The sequence below is a fragment of the Arvicanthis niloticus genome, chromosome X (genome assembly GCF_011762505.2).
Source record: "Arvicanthis niloticus isolate mArvNil1 chromosome X, mArvNil1.pat.X, whole genome shotgun sequence".
Taxonomy (NCBI): domain Eukaryota; kingdom Metazoa; phylum Chordata; class Mammalia; order Rodentia; family Muridae; genus Arvicanthis; species Arvicanthis niloticus.
In genome coordinates this window covers 48113174-48132144 of record NC_047679.1, presented here as the reverse complement: position 1 = coordinate 48132144, position 18971 = coordinate 48113174, and the positions used below count along the sequence as shown (strand labels likewise).

At 37.2% G+C, this 18971-nt stretch overlaps 1 protein-coding gene across 2 annotated transcripts in view; it reads left to right on the top strand.

Annotated features, from left to right (window-relative positions):
• Pola1 (DNA polymerase alpha 1, catalytic subunit) overlaps positions 1-18971 on the top strand; it is a 299315-nt gene that overhangs the window by 18681 nt on the left and 261663 nt on the right. For both annotated transcript variants that reach the window (XM_076918524.1, XM_034486071.2), the window contains exons 7-16: positions 711-803; positions 1221-1308; positions 1556-1757; positions 1846-2018; positions 7932-8044; positions 9101-9217; positions 10493-10567; positions 11387-11525; positions 14012-14166; positions 17838-17922. In XM_076918524.1, the coding sequence (XP_076774639.1) occupies positions 711-803; positions 1221-1308; positions 1556-1757; positions 1846-2018; positions 7932-8044; positions 9101-9217; positions 10493-10567; positions 11387-11525; positions 14012-14166; positions 17838-17922 (1240 nt within the window). The remainder of the gene's footprint in view (positions 1-710; positions 804-1220; positions 1309-1555; positions 1758-1845; positions 2019-7931; positions 8045-9100; positions 9218-10492; positions 10568-11386; positions 11526-14011; positions 14167-17837; positions 17923-18971) is intronic.

Below are 18971 nucleotides of genomic sequence, written 5' to 3'. Positions count from 1 at the left end.
AACAAAAGCCCTTACGTTAATTTCTTCTCACTGAGGTTTCTTCTCACCATTTTAGGTGAGGAGTTTCCAACTGTTATGCTCTAAGATTAAGTAGATGGGCTGTGTGGGTGTGGATTGGAAGTAGTAAGAATACACCCACGAGCCAGTTCTGTGAATATTCATTGCTTGTATTCAGTTGCTATAATGTATGTTCTGTAAATGGATTGAAGCCTGTCAATCTGCACACATGGGCATGAGAACCCCGTTCTGAATTTTGAGTGGGAGTGAAGGAAGAGTAAGTGAGCTGCCTTTGATAGAACTCAAACAGGCTTTATTACACTGACTTTGAGATTTAGCCATATATCATAAAGACTAAGCTTTTATTTAGAGGTATACTTTCTAAGTGACTACAGATTAATCGACTAATACCAAAACTATGTAGTTCTGTTTTGTTGAGTGTTAAATGTAATACCTAGAAGCATAAGTGAAGAAACTATGTTAAATTCTTGAAAGAAAAAAATTAGGAATGGTTTAAATATCTATTCTGGTTTTCTAGTGATTTCTCTAGTATTGTTGCTATAGTAACTGCAGTGCATGAGCATGGATCCTGTTTTGGGGGGCAGGGAAGGAAAAATGCTTTACTTCTTAGGTATGAGAGAAGAAATGTACTTTTTGTCTATTATGTGGTAAACCCGGCACGACGGTGAATGTGTCTTCCCCTTCCCTTTTAGACAGCTCAAATAGCTCCACCACCTGTATTGATACCAAAGAAAAAAAGATCTACTGGAGGTTTGCTCAATCCTTTTTCAGTGCACACCCCTAAGGTAAAGTCACTAGAAATACCCTCCTTGATTTGTTGTTCTGCTTTAAATTTATTTGCCTATGTGAAGGAGATGCTTTTGAATTTGTTTTGTTTCTTTTAAATTAGAACTGCCATTCAATATATAGTTTCATGTATTTCAAAAATAGCATGCGCCTGCTTTTTTCATAGTAAATTTTGTAGTAACTAGTACATGTTTATTATAGGTATTACAACTGTGTTAAATGCAATAATTTTCTTCCTGGAAACAAGTATTTTTTTGTGTAAATCCAGGTAACAGTAAAATAATTGAAGCCATTACATTAATAATACATAAAATCTTTTTATAAGTGGGAACTGTCATTATCTTTGGTCAGGCTAGGACAGTTAAGTATTTTTAGTATGCAGTTCTAATTGACTAAACACTTAAAAACATTTACAGGCAATTCCTTCAGGAAAACCTGCTTCCCTTGTCCTCAGGAATGAGCCTCTGTTAACTCCCATTCCTCTTAAACGTGCTGAATTTGCTGGTAAGTCTCATGTTAGGCAAAAGTGCAAGTTGTTGAGCAACGACTGCCACACATGGAAGCTTGGTGATACAAGGTGATGTTGAAGGTGTCAATCTAAGCATGAAAGGTTGAATTTATAGTAATAAAAGTTCAAAACATCCAACATGGAGATTAAAGAGAAATACAAATGTAATGTAGGAAAGGGCTGTTATTTCAATGTTGGGTCAGCTTTGTAACATGTGATGGGAATATATGGTGATGTCCACAGGAGAGCTGGCTCAGCCAGAGTGTCCAGAAGATGAGCAAGAGTCAGGAGTAATGGAGTTTGAAGATGGTGACTTTGATGAGCCCATGGACACAGAGAAGGTAGATGAGGAGCCTGTGACCGCTAAGACTTGGGACCAAGAGAATGAGCCAGTAGAAAGGTTGAAACATGAGGCAGATCCTGAGAGGGGAACCACATCTTACTTGTAAGTGCATTTTATGATTGTTCTGAAACATAGTACTCTAATTGTTCTGTTGGCTTTTATAAAGTTTTTGAAAATGTGATTTCTACAGGGAAAGTTTTCTCCCAGATGTCTCTTGTTGGGACATTGATCAGGAGGATGAAAGCATACCTCAGGAAGTTCAAGTGGATTCGAATCAGCTCCCGTTAGTAAAAGGGGCAGATGATGAACAAGTGTTTCAGTTTTATTGGCTGGATGCTTATGAAGATCCATACAACCAACCAGGTAATCAATCATACCTAAGGTAATCTCAGATGTTTATTACAGAATGTAGCGCCTGCTCCCTTAAATACTTTAGTGATACTAATTGGCTTTGTTTTCTAATAGAATCAGACATTAATTTGTCTCTTTTAAAATTAATTAATTAATTGTTTTGTTTTGTTTTTTGAGACAGAACCTCTCTCTTATGTAGCTTTGGCTGTCCTGGAACTTGGTACATAGTCCAGGCTTCTCTGTCTTCCCAGTACTGGGATTAAAGGCATCTGCCAGTATGCCTGGCCTAATTTGTCTTTTTATTCAACAGAGAACATCCATTGTGTGCTAGACACTGAGATGGGGTGAGCAAGCTAGACACATTCCTTATACAGAAGTTTAACATTCTCAGTGAGGTGAGAGTTAGTGGTAGTTGGAGAGCAACCTATTGATTCTTAAGAATTGAACACTCTGACAGCCAGGGCTATATAGAGAAATCCTGTCTTGAAAAACAAAAAACAAAAACAAACAAACAAACAAAAAGAATTGAACACCCTGGGAGAGCATGGCTCCCAGGATCAACTTAGCAGGTCTCATGGGCACTCACAGAGACTGAAGTGGCAATCATGGAGCCTACGTAGGTCTGGCCTAGGTTGTCTGCATATATGCTATAGTTGTTGGCTTGGTGTTTGGGGGGAAGTCCTGACAGTGTGAGTATCTCTGATTCTTTTGCCTGCTCTTGGACCCCTTTCCCTCCTACTGGATTGCCTCCTCCAGCCTTGATGTGAGGGTTTGCACTTGGTTTTACTGTATCTTGTGCTATGGTCTGTTGATATACCTGGGTGGCCTGCTCTTTTCTGAAGTGAAACAGTAAGTGGATCTGGGGGAGAGAGGAAATAGAGGGGAACTAAATGGAGTGGAGAGAGGGGAAGTTGTGGTTCGGATGTATTGTTTGAGAGACAAATAAATAAAATTAAAAAACAAAGAATTGAACCCTGGATTGAAAGATGAAGCACATACAAAGCTAAGGTAAAGGCACCTAGCTTAAGGAACCAGGAAGTGCAAAGATCTAAAAGAGGGTTAAAGAGGGAAGAGGTTAAGGAGGCTTGTGTGGTTATAAGGCTATTGGAAATGACAAAATTGATATATAATGAATAATGAAGTTGATGATAAAGGGCAAAAACTAGCATCTTAGTTGCAATTTCCATTGCTGTGATAAAGCACCATGACCAAAAGCAACTTGGAGAGGAAAGGGTTTATTCCCTTTGTATAGTTTGTAGTCCATCATCTATGGAAGTCATAGTGGGAATCAAGGAAGGACCTAGAAGCAGGAACTGATAACAGAGGCCATGAAGGAGTGCTGCTTTTCACTACTTTTGGCTTGCTCAATCTGCTTTCTTGGAGCACCCAGGACCACCAGGTCAGGGTGCTACCATCCCCACTGAGCCGAGCCCCACACATCAGTTATTAACTAAGTGGACCACAGGCCAATCTGCTGTGGACATTTTCTCACTTTAGGTTCCTTCTTCCCAACTGATTCTAGCTTGTGTCAAGTTGACATAAAACTAACCAGCAAAGCTACATACCGAAGAACCACGAAAACCTTCTCAAGGAATTTCAATCTTCAGTCTTATTCAAAGAATACTGGAAAAATGGCAGAATGTTTAATTTATAGTTGACTTTACATTTTAACAGGAATGCTGTGGCACGTGTAAATACATGTGTGTGTGTGTAAACTGGAGTTGGGTAGCAGGGGAATGTGGAAGCCCTAATGATCAGTCAGAGGAAAAGTTACTGGGTAGAAATAAAAAGTAAATATTTTTTAACTATATTTTGACCTGTTATAGAATGTATGGGGGCAGGTGACTGTCTGACTTCTTGGTCTTTTGTTTGTTTTTCAAGACAGGGTTTCTTTGTATAGTCTGGGCTGTCATAGACCAGGCTGGCCTATCCCTCACAGAGATCTGCCTTCCAAGTGCTGTGTCTTGGTTAGGGTTTTACTGCTGTGAACAGACACCATGACCAAGGCAAGTCTTATAAAGGACAACATTAAGCAGTGGTGGCGCACGCCTTTAATTCCAGCACTTGGGAGGCAGAGGCAGGTGGATTTCTGAGTTCAAGGTCAGCCTCGTCAACAGAGTGAGTTCCAGGACAGCCAGGCTTACACAGAGAAAACCCTGTCTCGAAAAACCAAAAAAAAAAAAAAAAAAAAAGAAAAGAAAAGAAAAAAACCTGACAACATTTAATTGGGGCTGGTTTACAGGTTCAGAGGTTCAGTTCAGTATCATCAAAGCAGGAGCATGGCAGCATCCAGGCAGGCATGGTAAAGGAGGAGCTGAGAGTTCTACATCTTCATCTGAAGGCTGCTAGCAGAATATTAGCCCCCAGGTAGCTAGGATGAGAGTATTAAAGCCCTTCCCCACTATGACACACCCATTCCAACAAGCCACACCTCTTAATAGTGCCACTCCCTGGGCGGAGAACATATGCAAACCATCACACACTGGAATTAAAGGTGTGCACCACCACTGCTGGTCATTCTGATGAGTTAATTCTGTGAATGCCTAGAACGGGGTGGTTAAAATGACTGCCCAACAACAGAACAAAGAGAACATTCTTTAAGAATTTGTAGTCCTGAACTTCCAGTGAGAGATATTGCTATTCCTTCTTGTAAAGGAAAAACCACCCAAGAGTAGCTCAGAACACCATTTGTGATTTTAGAGGTATAGTATTGAATTTTGAACACAGCTGTCTGAGAAGGTCCTTTTTGAACTGAACAGATGTCATTCTTATGTCTATGTCTCTGCTACCAGGTTGAACCTGTCTTACTCTAGTTCTTCAGGTTAACTTTTTAAGAATTTAAAAAGTATCCCCAAATGAAGTAGTGAAAATATGTTTTTCATCTTTCGTTCCTCTATTCATAAATAGGAGGGAAAATAACCTTTGACATGCCAGGATTCATTTACTGAATCCTTTGGCTCAAATGACTTTGCCATGGATATGAGAACTGCATTTGAGTAGTTAAGTGCCCTTGTTAGCCTCGTGGTTTACGCCTTCTATATTTTCTCTTATGATCTGTTGGGAATTTACACTCTCTGTATTTTCTTATGATCTGTTGGGATATTTAGTTTGTGGAACTGAGGTGTTTAGGTAGCATAAGGACCCTCTCCTCAAAGTTGTCTGTACAGAAACTGGTGAAGTGGCTTAGCAGATAAAGGCTGCTAAGCTTGGTGACATGACAGAACTACATGATGAAAAGAGAAAGTTGACTCCTACAAGTTGTCCTCTGATATCTATACTCCCCAATATGTAAATGTTAAAGAATATTTGCATACTGGCATCTATAAAACAGACCATAGATTTGATTAAGAGATAGGAATTTCCTATGGGCCCTGTATAATTCAGTAATCTTGGTTAAAAGATCAGAGTCAGTGTGGTCTGTCTGATGAGTATAAAATACCTGAAGTAGAATTGTCTGCATTTAGATCTCTTGGGATCTGTAGTGGATACAAGTTGTATTTTTCAAAGTGGTTTCCTGGAGACTGAATTCAATAAAACTAGAGAGCGTAACTATATATTGGTAAAGCAAGTATGTAAGAAGGATGGCTAGCCATCCATTTGACTTGGAGACTGATTTAAATAAAGATAACTGATATCATGTAGAAAACTGTCAGTGGTTTCTGGGGGGGCTTGTCAGACCATTAATATACTTTCTCTTGGCAAACATTTATATGCTCTTACAGAATCACTTAAGTAGCACATGGCTCTATCTTAATTTTTTAGGAAGTTAAAGTCAAGCTCAGAAATGGCATCTTAACCAAGCAGCCCATTTTAGCTAGGGCAGGATGATTTGGTTCGAGACCCTTGTTATCCACAGACTTTTTGGCCGATACTGGAAACATTTTTGGTCATGTTGGTGATTGAACTCAGGCACATGCTCTGCCACTGAACACATTGCATCAGACATATTTTGCAGTTATTTTTTGAGATCAGTGTTGCTCAAGCTGATCTTAAACTTCTGGGCTCAAGAGACCTTCTAGCTAAGCTTCCCAAGTAGCTTATTAAACTATAGACCCATGCCACCTTACCTATTTTAATTCACCATTTTTTAAACAATGGGAGACTCTGTTACTGCTCTATTATCCAAATGCTGAGGTAGGAGGAAATTTCTGGTTCACAAGAAGGCCTCAGAAATTATCTAGACTATTCACTTAGAAAACTGATGCTTCAAAACCAAAGTTAAGTACCCTTAGTTCTTTCCTGCCATAGGTCTTGGCGTCTCACTGTCAGTCCGCTTTCTTTTTCTGGAACACTTCTCAAAGTGTGTCCTCTGCAGTGGCATATTTTTCTGTTTATGATGCCAATGGGTTAAATAAAATAGCTTTTAAAAGCTTTAATCTTAGGGGGTTGAGCAGTTGCGTTGTGATAGTTGGGAATGATCACTGAGCTTTCGTGAAGTCAATGCTGCTAATAAGAACAGAGTATGCATAAGACCCTGTTATTGTTGCTCACTGTCTTCCAGATTCTAAGTCACTCAGTTATTGCTGAATGAACCATAATTATGAAAAGAATCTTACTCTTTGCATATCGGAACATATCCTGTCTTCATTATGACTTTTTCAAGGTTGAATAATCCTGACTGCACCTGGTTTCAGCTAGTAACTTTGGGGGAAATGTAATCTTTGTTTACCATGATCTTTTTGTGGCAAATGAGGCATAAACAGTGTCAAATGTGTTACATGAAGTGTGATATTAGTTTGACTGTAAAATGAGCTATTTGAATCTTTGAATCCAATATTAGGGTCTTTATTTTTCTTTGCATGGAATTTTGTTTTTTTCATTTTTAACTGTTGTGAGGATGACTTCTAATTTTCTGTGCTACTCTGAATTTTTTCCTTTAAATCATCCTTAGCACCCCCCTTTCCCTCTCCTTATATTCCTCACTTAGCCCCTTACCCCCACCTCCTTGTTGAAAATCACACAACTCTTGTATGAGATTTGATCATCTGCAGAAATGAAAATCCTTAAGACGGTCTTATTTCTTTCTGCCGGGATCAGTGACAAAATACTGATGAGCTGTGAAACTAGGATACTTGGCCTTGTGAACAATAAAGTAACCTTTTGCATGTTTTAAAATTTCCTTAGTATCTAAGATCAATGGCTCTGTGACCCTGGGATTCATGGAGCCTGAGATTTTGCAAAGTTGACCATCTCTTGACTATCAAGTCTTTGCAGTTCTTCCATGATGGCCAGTTTTCATGAACAGTGATTTGATATCTGCAAAGGCATGTTTTGCTGCCTTAGGATTCATTACATGGTGATCTAGATTACCTGGTGAATAGAAAGGAACACAAATATGAACTAGCTAGATTTTGTTTTAGTAGCTTGTGAGGTAGATAAGCATAAAATAGATTATAGTAGAACTGTACCTGAGACTGATGTTATCTAGAATAAGAGGTAGGAAATATAAATAAACTTTCCCCAAGTATAATTTTATACATAGAAAAATACTAATATATTATACTTGTTCTTATGTACAAATAATAGTTTTTTTCAGCAGTAAATTTAAGTGCTAAACAATTTAGAATACTATATTCAGGCTTAAAAATTCTCATTAGAGGTTTTAGGTAGATTTATTGGAAAATACTTTCTTTCAATCTGGGCAATTCTGGATCTAGTAGAAGTATTCATACCAAGTTAGAGAGTTATTTTGCCACTTTCTCCTGTCGCCACAGCTTGTACCATTATGTTAATATATATATACCATAAGTACAGAATAATGAACTGGTGTTTGGGAGTTGGAAGCAGGTGTATCTTTTGGGTGGAAATTTGTTACACAAAGGTGTAAATATGTGAACATATTCACTGGGCCTTTCTATAGCCCCTTTAACTTGACATACTTGAAAGCTTTTTATGTCCTGTTTTCCTTTGTTTTTTTTTTTCAAGGTGTGGTTTTTCTGTTTGGCAAAGTATGGGTCGAATCAGCCAAAACCCATGTGAGCTGTTGCATTATGGTGAAAAATATTGAGCGAACTCTCTACTTCCTTCCCCGTGAAATGGTAAACATTGGTGATTACCTTTTAATCTCAGCAGTTGTGTATGGCACACATTCTGTGTTCTGCTAGCCTACCTTTCTGCAGGGTAGGAATTCTTTCCGTCTCCTAATCTTAGTTCTACCTAAGTGAGCCCATTCACTCATCAGCAACTCTTTTTTTTAAAGATTTATTTATTTAAATGACTACACTGTAGTTATCTTCAGACACACCAGAAGAGGCCATCAGATGGTTGTGAGCCACCATGTGGTTGCTGGGAATTGAACTCAGGACCTCTGGAAGAGCAGTCAGTGCTATTAACCACTGAGCCATTTCTCCAGCACCCCAGCAACTCTTTTAGTGGTGAAGAAAATGAGGAAATGAAGTATAACTGAGCTTTTTAATTTGTCAGAATAAAAGTTTAAATATATATAATGCTGGGGGCTGGAAAGGTGGCTTTTAGAGGTGAAGAGCTGTTACTGTTGTTCTGGAGAACTCAGGTTGAGTTCCTGGTACCCACATCAGGTAATCTGCAACTCCTAGAGATCTTGACACCCTTTCTAGACTACACTGGCCCCTTCATATACATAGACACACACATAAACATTTTTTGTTGTTTGTTTTCAAGAAGGGGTCTCACTGTGTAGCCCTGGCTGTCCTGGAACTCACTCTGTAGACCAGGCTGGCCTCGAACTCAGAAATCCGCCTGCCTCTGCCTCCCAAGTGCTGGGATTAAAGGAGTGAGCCACCACCGTCTAGCTATGTCTGAGCCTTTAACATCTCTAATCCCTCTAAGCCCCATCTCAATTGAGCTGTGAAGCTTCTGGGCCAGAATTTAAAACATTTTTTTTTTCTATCTTAGAGGATTGGTCATCTTTATTCTTATTACCTTTTATAATGCTCCAGGAGAGCTTGGCATTTGGGTTTAGTATACTTCTTAGGTTTGTGTCTTCACATTTATTTGTAATATTATGCCAGTGTTTAAATGAGTGGAGGTGAAAGTTGATTTAGGCTTTTGTTTTATTTTGTGGTTGAGAAGACTTACTATACTGTTTCCCCTTCATTCTCTGCATTGGAAAACAGAAAATTGATCTAAACACAGGGAGAGAAACAGAAACTCCAGTTACAATGAAGGATGTTTATGAAGAATTTGATTCAAAAATTGCAGCAAAATATAAAATAATGAAGTTCAAGTCCAAGGTTTGTGTTAAATACTGTATTGTTTTCTGGTTCTTCTTTATTTCCCGATTTGGCAAATAGTTACTGCACATTCATGCAGAATATCTTCTGCATAGTTATAACTCACTAAATGGAAATTTCATAGCTATGAATGAAAAAGTAGCATGTTAGATTTGTAAAAACAGTTTTAAAAAATCACTTATGAAATATTGGTCATGAATTTGAATAAAGATGGTTTGTAGCAAGTTAGTTACCCCCAACAGCTTGCAGAATATTGTGTTCCTATTCCGAAATGGAGAAGAAACTATTTTGATTTGTTTATAACTAGTTATTGCCAATCCATTATTTTCTTAATAGGATTGAGTAATATTTTTGCCTTTAAAGCTCCATCCCTATGATACTGTTTTTAATAGAATAGAAATGTTTATTCCTGAGACTTGTATGGTATATTGTCTTGATTTTGGTATGCTATTGATGCCTTTGGCAATAAATATGGCGACTGTAGCCCATTTAAAAAAACTGGCTATAAACAATCATAGTAAAGGTAGGATTAAGTTGCTAAAGAGGCTATCACTTTTAATTGTTTGAGCTTGAAATTGAGAGTAATATCTTTAAAATTCCATAAATAGTATACAAAGCCCCAGGTTTGATCACTGTCACTGCAGATAGATAGATAGTAACAAACTTCAAAACAAAAAAACTTGAGAAGTATATTATGATAGTAAAGAATATAGGTGTTGGAGCTGGGTTGCTTGTATTTTCAGGCTTCGCACTGTCGTGTACTAGTGTGTAAGTGGGGGAAGTATGGTCAGTTTTCTGTGCTGAGAAATGGTCCATATTGTAAGAGTTGCAGAAAGAGTTAAAATGCTTAATTTATAATAGGTGATAATTCATACTGGAGTAGTCTTGGACAGATAGCCGATACTCAATGAATATTAAGCTGAATTTATAATTTCAATTTGATTTTTCTAGTAAGATATAGTTGCTTAATTTCAAATAGTAGCAATGTAAGAAATTAATTTTTTTGGTTCTTTTATGCAATTATTTATATTCTCTAGTGTTCAAGAGGTGTTCTTTAGTATGTTTTTTTTGTCACTAGGTATTTTAGTATTAGTTGAAAGGAGAAAAGGTACCTTTTTGTTATATTATATATATTATATGTTATATTTTATATTTTGTTAGGATGCTAGATTCCTGATGATTAACTATGAGAACATGTGTTACATGTAGATCATACTGGCTGATTTAATTTTTGCAAAGTTTTTATTATTATTTTTTAAATATCTGCTTACCCAGATAGTGGAAAAGAACTATGCTTTTGAAATACCTGATGTTCCAGAAAAATCTGAGTACTTGGAAGTTAGATACTCGGTAAGTCAAAGAAAACTATGGGGTTTGGTTTAGAATGACATTTTTCAATCTTTGAACCTTCAACTAATTTCAGTTCTGAATATTGGTAGGGTTCCTGCATCCCACAGTTTATGAATAATTGAAATGGATAAAATTAAGTACTAGACCATAGGTTATACTGGCTTTCTAGTATACATCTTCAAATAAATACATTCAAACAGCATAGCTGTCAAGAGGAATAGGTAATATAATAGTGCCTGATGGAGTCGAGTGTCATTAGTTTGCTGAAATGTCTTGTGAGCAGAGGAAAATATGAAAGATGGGCATTAGCACTGCTGCAGTGCTGTTCTTGCTCCTCTGACAGGTGAAGTCATCTCTGTGGGTATTAATTCATTGGACCATAACCCTTTTACCTCTGTTCTGGTGTTTTGAGCCTAATGTTGGAAAAGGGAAACTTTTCCTAAATTTTTTGACAATAGTAATGAAAAACAATATGGAAGCCTTTTCCGAGTGTCCCACTCCATTGCTTTCATTCTTCTAATGGCGTGGTACTTGCTTAGTTATTCTTTATCAGTGAGGCTGAGCAGTTCTGGACAGACATTCTCTTTTGGGGGAGTTCTTGTCCTATTTTTCTTCTAATGGGTGTCATCAAGATGCATTATTTTGTCATGAATTGTTTTTCTTTCCTACTGTGAATTGTTTCAGATTTCATTTGTAGCAAATTACATTTCATATATATCAAAGGGGTTCTTTTGTTGCTCCATAGAGGCTTTGTTTATTTCAAATATAGACTGGAAAATGTGAAGTAATAGTTTTAAACAAATTTTTTTTTCCTTTTAGGCAGAAGTGCCACAGCTTCCACAGAATTTAAAAGGAGAAACATTTTCTCATGTATTTGGAACTAACACGTCTAGCTTGGAACTGTTCTTGATGAATAGAAAGATCAAAGGACCTTGTTGGCTTGAAGTAAAAAATCCACGTAAGGAAAAATGCTAAGAGATTTCTGACATTTCTTTTCACTTTCCTCCCTTTTATTGAAAATAGCATCTTTTCTCATATAATTTATCCTTATTATAGTTTCCCCTCCCTCTACTCCTCCTCAGTTTCTCCTTATCTCCCCTCTCCAGATCCTTTCCTTTTCTGTCTTATTAGAAAAAATAGGCTTCTAAGAGATAACATTGAAACATTACAAAATAAAATAAAATAAAATAAAATAAAAATTAGATGAAGCTAAAACTATCGTTGAAGTTGGCTACAGCAATCCAACATGAGGAAGTGTCCCAAGAGCAGACACAAGAATCAAAGACCCACTCATTTTCCAACAGTCAGGAGTCCTATAAAAATACTAAGCTAACCACTGTAGTAGATACACAGAGGACTCAGTGCAGACCTATGTAGACCCTGTGCTTGTTGCTTCAGTCTCTCTGAGCTCATGTGCCTTGCTTAATTGATTCAGAAGGCTCTGTTATGCTATTGTCTTCTGTCCCCTCTGGCTATTACAATCTCCATAGGATTTTCTGAAGTCTAAGAGGAGGGATTTGTTGAAGAATATACCACTTATGCTCTCTCCACATAATGTCTGGCTGTGGATCTCCGCACTTGTTCCCGTCTGCTGCTGAAGGAGGCCTATGATGACCAGATGAGGAGTCATTTTAGTGATAGCTTTTTAAAAAAAATATATATATATATAATCAGTGGCATTTGGTTTTACCCTAGGTGTCTAGGGTATCTAGTCTCTGGTTCTTGGTTACTGAAGCAATGCTGGTGTGCCACCATTTCCCTAGCATATTTTGCAGGCAGGACAGATTGTAAGTCAAAGGTTTTATGGTTGGATTGGTTTCCATGTTTTGTTTTGTTTTTTGTTTTTTTTTTTTTTTTTTTTTTTTTTTTTTTTTTTTTTTTTTGTAATCTGCAGAGTACCTTCCTGCACCAAAGTCACTATAATGAGTGGGGTGGGTGTTGTCCTTGCCTGAGCCCCGCCCCTCAATCAATTTGCAGAGAGCAGACCTTTGTTTTAGAGTTGTTTGGGGATTTCTGTGAGACCTTGTTGTAGTTGCCAATTAACTCTACTCAAATCCACCCAGCGCCAGTGGCGGTGTTCCTTGCAACCAATGTTCTGGGTTCCCGAATGAAAGATGCACAAGTAGCCTTGTATTTTAATATGCCTTAAACAGCTCAATGGCTGAGCCGCTTCTTAACCTCCATGCAGGTTTCCCACCTCAGGAAAGGAGTAGATGCCAGGCCTGAGAGATGTCGGACAGAACCTAGCCATGATGTAGGTGCTGGGGAACTCAACCTGAGAGGGCTGCAGGCCTGGGTCCGGGGCAGCCAAGATGAAATACAGGTTTTAGTAAGTAATAATTCAGGAATATCGGAGGGGAGTGTGTTAGTCATGCAGAGGTTAAGAAGTGGCACAGCCATTGAGCTGTTTAAGACATATTAAAATATAAGGCTATGTGCTATGTGCTATGTGTGTGTGTGTATCTTTCATTCAGGAACCCAGAACATTGGGGCAGGTAATTTGGAACGCGCTGCCGACACCTGGTCGATTTGAGTAGAGATTAATTGGCTACTACAATAGGACCCCCTTTAGATTTTTTTAAAAGGGAAATTAAAAAGCAAATTGGGAAACAAGAAAAAAAAGAAAAAAAAAAGAAAAAACCACCTTAAAACAAACAAATTAAAAAAAGCAAGTATCTTGAGTTGTTATACTTTAAATTGGCAAAATATGTAATGAATTGAACACACACACACACATATATAAGTTTGTAGATGACTATTTGTATACCTGCTACATTGTCTATTATATACCTAACAAAACTGCTTTCATTAAAAAAGAAAGGGAAGTTAAAGAATTAGTCTATTTATTTTAATGTTTCTTCTTTTTTATGTTTGTTTCTTGAAGGTTTCCTTGTGTGATTATAGGTTAATACAATTGGATCTCTTTTTCTCTAATACCTGCCAATTTAGTCCTTAGTGCTGGTGGGTGCATCCCTCATTATGTTGTTTGTATGTTCTAGCCTGACTGATATGGTTCAGTTGTTCTCCAGAGTGAACTGCTGACCTTTGGAGGGGAGAGAAAAAACTCACAGCCTAATTAATATAGATAGGACCCTTTGGCTGTTACCTGATCCTTTTTAGCACTTGTATCTAGGATACTGTTTTGTCTTCATAACTTGAAAATATTTTTAGTTCCTCTAAAGCAGCTGTTATTTTTAAAGCCGATCTTGGATTCTTTAAGCAAATTTATAAAAGTTATTGACTTCTCACCCCTCCCAGATGAACATAAGTATATTCACAAACACAAAGATTAGCATACTGCCCACTAATGTGGCCTATATTTAGTTAGATTTTACAATACCTCATTCTTATTAGAGGATAGCTTTGAAGAATATCTCTGTTAGTCAAAAATGTCATAGTTCTTTTTCAGTGAGTTATTGATGTGTTGTATCTATTTTTTCTCAGAACTCTTGAATCAGCCAATCAGTTGGTGTAAATTTGAGGCAGTGGCTTTGAAACCAGACCTGGTGAGTGTAATTAAGGATGTCAGTCCACCTCCACTTGTGGTGATGTCTTTCAGCATGAAGACAATGCAAAATGTAAAGAACCATCAACATGAGGTAAAGAAAAACCTACAGATTTTTGTATTTACGCCTTAGATACAATACTTGCCTGAGTTTGTATAGCTTTCCTACAAAAGTAAGTTGTTCTTTTTGGAGGGGAAAGGATACTAGCTTGGCAGTAAGCTATGGTTTAGAGAATGACTTGAATTTACCTGGTATTATACTTTTTTTAAAAAAAGGATTTAAATTACTGGATATATTTTGATTTTTGTTTTTTAAGTAGACATAGAGAAAATAATATAATGAGCTCCTTATGCCAGTCACATGTTAGCTAGCAGTTAGCAATGTTTTGTGATATGTTTATATCCCTCTTTCTCCTAAGTATTTAAAAAGTGTCATTTTCCCCCAGCATATTTTGGTATACTTCTCTCAAAATATTTACATGTTTTATGTGTGTTTGTAGTATATGTATTTGTTAGTAAGGCTGTGTACAAGTATTCATGCATGTTTGTGCTCGTGAAGACCAAAGGGTGACACTGGATGCCTTTAACTTGATTCCTTTGTACTTTATTTGTTGAGAAAAAGTCTCACTGAACCTGAAGGTCACCAATCCTGTTAACTTTGGCTGGCCAGGGAGCTTCAGGGACCTGCCTGTCTACTAGCACTGAGGTTACAGATATGTGCCCCACACCTGGCTTTTTAGATGGGTGTTTGGGATCAAACTCAAGTCCTCACACTTACCTGCCAGGAACTTAATTGACTGACATCTCCCTAGCACTTACTTAATGCCCATTTTCTCACATAGCACCATTAGCACACTTAATAATATTAACTTGTGATTCCTTGATAAAGTCTACAGTTTCTAGCACATACTTGAGTCTTTTCATGATGTTTTTTAAAGATGATTTGTTTGAATTCAGATTTATACAATGGATTCCATAGATGCATGTTTAATTTTTATGTCTCTTAAATCTCGTTTTAAATGACAATAGCTTCCACCTGTCTCCCTTGAGTTTTTTTCAATAATAAAGAATAATTAAAACAACTACTCACATGATCCCCTAGGAAGTCCCATTTTCTGTTTATGTTTGTTGTGCTATCATTAGGAATCTTCTTCTATACCTGGTACTGACAGAGAGTAGCTCATGAGTTAAATTCAGCCTACCACCTGTTTTTGCAAATAAAATTTTATTGAGACACAGAATGTTTTCAGGTTAGTACTACAATAACATTTAGGTAGTTATGACAGGTCATGTGGTCTGAAATGGCCTCAAATATTTACTTTCTTGCCAAACTTAGCTCTGCCTTTTGTGCTGCAGTTTGTCAATCACATTAACTAAAGGATAAAATACATTCAAGTTTAACTTTTTTGTGCAGAATCCTTCCTGAGTAGATGGTTGGTGTACTTCATATTGGATCGTATTATAGTGTTGAGGATTGACTCCAGACTGCACATGATAAGCTCAGTTACCACTGAGCTCTAGCCTCCACCCTTGATCTTTCAAATCACAATTAACATATAGATAGCCAGAGTTACTAATTAAATATTGAGGATAGGTCTAATTAGTACTTGGTTAGTGTTAAGAGAAATATTCATTCCCAGAGTGATGCTTTCACATACCGTTTCTTCACAAAGGAAATAGGGCTTTGTGGAGAAAAGGCTGATTCAGAGCAGGAAATATGTAAGATAAGCCTGTAACATCTTATTATATCAGAAACCAAGGGCAATATTACTTTAATTGAAGATGCATCTGACTCAGGAAATAAAATGAAAAGTCTCCCTCTGGCAAAGTATGGGACAGTATGAGTATCAGAAGAATAATTTCTGAAAGTATCACATACATAAATTCCTAATGGTGCTGTCAAATACTACCATGTCACTTTATGAGGGAAGCTAGGGAACGCATTCATTTGAAAACATAAAAATAAATGAGTCAGTATTTGTCCTAACTTTTCTGGGATAAGTAATTCTGGAAGCCAGCTAATTGAAATGTGAAATTGCTCTTCTTAGAAGTTTCCAGTACATGATGAACAAAAATTACCAATTTGAAATTCCTAGTCAAATGGGTCTAAGTGATTCTCAACCTGTGGGTCACAACCTCTTTGAGGATTGCATATCAGATGTTCTGCATATCAAATATTTATGTTATGATTCTAACAGTAGCAGAATTGCAGTTATGAAGTAGCAACAAAATAATATGGTTGAGGATCCCCACAATATGAGGAATGTATTAAAGGGTTGCAGCATTAGAAAGGTTGAAAACTACTGGTTTAAGTAATAGTTACAAATAGCCACTATTATACCTGAAAAAGATAGAAACAGATAATACATGCTTGTGTACCTTCTAATAGAAATAATAGTAGCGTATCTAAAATAGTCCCAGGAATTTGAACCTGGTTAGATCAAGTTTTTTCATCTAATAGAATTTGTACACATTATATAGAGAGAAGGTGTTCAATAACCCTGCAAGATACAAACTGGGGTGACGCAGGTGTTCTGGAGAGATGGGCAGTGGTTAAGAGTACTGGATGCTCTTCCAGAGGTCCTAGGTTCAATTTCCAGCACCCATATGGCAGCTCACAACTGTCTAACTCCAGTCACAGGGAACTGGACACTCACTTCTAGCCTCTATGCTGTTAGCTTCCGGTTCACAGCTGGGTAAGAGTGTTCAATACTTTTCTTTCCCCGTAGCTTAAATAGAACCTCTGACATTATTAAACCTAGCCTGTATGGATGAAAAGTTTATATCAGTTTGTGGTTTCTTCATGTTGTGATTCAGTTATGTGGTGTCTTTTGTAATAAGGTCTCACTCTCAAAATCTGGAGTATATCCAAGACCACTGGTAATAACCTGTAATGTTTGGGGTGAAGTATGGGATCCCACTGACCAATACCTTGAAAAGAGTCAACCTATACCTGGCACTGGACTTTATATTTGATAGCCTGTGGCATCTGGGAGGGGCATTGTTCCCCAATAATAGAGTAACTCCATTTGAACTCCTTTTGTATATGTATATATGTATGTATTATAGGAAGCATCTATAGTATTGGTTTTTCAAATGTCTTTAGTATTAGTTAATTTCCTCTACCTGGCCTCCCATTACCCACCACATTTGGTCCTTACTGTTTAGTTATTCCTCCTTTACCTTTTATCACCTGAGTTCTATTCCGCTTTCCTTGAAACCCCCCTCCACCCATGGCTGCTAACTAGTTTCCTGCCTTTTATGGGTACTCCACCTTAAACACACATTCTCAAGAGTCAAAGCTAGCAGCCACATATGAGAGAGAACACATGTTATTTGTTTTTATGTTTGTGTTATTCATTTCCAGCTCTATCTATTTGCCTGAGAATTTTATAATATTCCATTGTGTATGTATATGTACCACGTTTTCATTATTCATCTAGCAGTTGATAGACATCGCAGTTTTAATTTGCATTTCCCATGTAGCTAAGGATGTTAAACATTTGAAAACATACTTCTCAGCTATTTGTATTTCTTCTTCTGAGAGTTTTATTTAGTTTCATGCCCCAACTTTTATTTATGTTATTTTTTTCTTGGTATTTAGATTTTTCTAGATTGTAGATACTGTTTGTCAGAGCTTTAAAAATGTTCTTTAAAAAGTTAAAAGAATTTATGTGTATTAAAATCTGTTTTTTCAGTCTTAGTTCTTGTGGTAATGCAGAACATACAGTAGGTGTCTGATTTTTCCCACTCTTTCCTTTGCAGATTATTGCTATGGCTGCTTTGGTACATCACAGTTTTGCATTAGATAAAGCACCTCCAAAGCCTCCCTTTCAGACACATTTCTGTGGTATGTATTTTAAAAAGATTATTTGCTAAGAATTTGGTTTATTCTTTTTTGGTTTGACTTTCTTTGCCGGTTGGATCAGTAACTTGTCTTTTGAAACTTGTTTTTGAGAGTAGCTAGGGCATTTTAGTGAAGGTGCTTACTTTCAGTTGTGGGAACTTGAGATTTTTTTTGTTTCTGTTTTTGTTTTTCGAGACACGGTTTCTCTGTGTAGCCCTGGCTGTCCTGGAACTCACTCTGTAGACCAGGCTGGCCTCAAACTCAGAAATCCACCTGCCTCTGCCTCCCAAGTGCTGGGATTAAAGGCGTGTACCACCACTGCCCGGCTTGAAACTTGAGTTTTATTGAGCAAAGTCATCCCTGTGATAAGGCAAAATGCCAAGGAATAAATGAATCTTTATCTATTTGTGAGATAGCTTAGTCATATTAAGCTGGAATTGAGTTGTGTTATGCATAAAATTCAGTGGGTGTAACAGTTCCATAGAATGAGGTATGTGTGTTTTGTGAGTTGGTCTTCAAGGATGAGTCTGACATTCCATGGTAAGAGCTTGGTTGATTAAATAAGTATTTTGTTTAAAAAGACAGTGAGAAGTAAGATTTGATATTTTGTATTTTCTGGGAATTTTTTCCAGTCCAGAACCAGAGATTCATTTGGGTAGCTCTTGTGTCTGGCTTTCTGAGTATTAGGAAAGTGGTATCAGGAAGTATTCAGAGAGGACACTACGCAGTATAGTTATTGTAAAGTTTTATCTCTTAAATAAGAAACCAAATACTGATAACAGCCTGGAAAATAAATGGAAGATAATATTTTTTAGGTCATTTCAGCAAACATTTATATAACCTCTCTGTGAATGTCACTGTGTGAATGCCTGCTATATATGGGACAAATCTTTGGTGTAGTAAGGGGAAACCTTGGTCCACTGTACTGTTTAGCATTGAGAAGGTTGGACTAATTTCCTCTGTTGTATTCTGGTTGAAGCTTTGGTGGTAATTGGATTTCCTTTGGAAAAATTTATTATAATTCTTATTCTAACTTGGAAAGCAAGTATTTG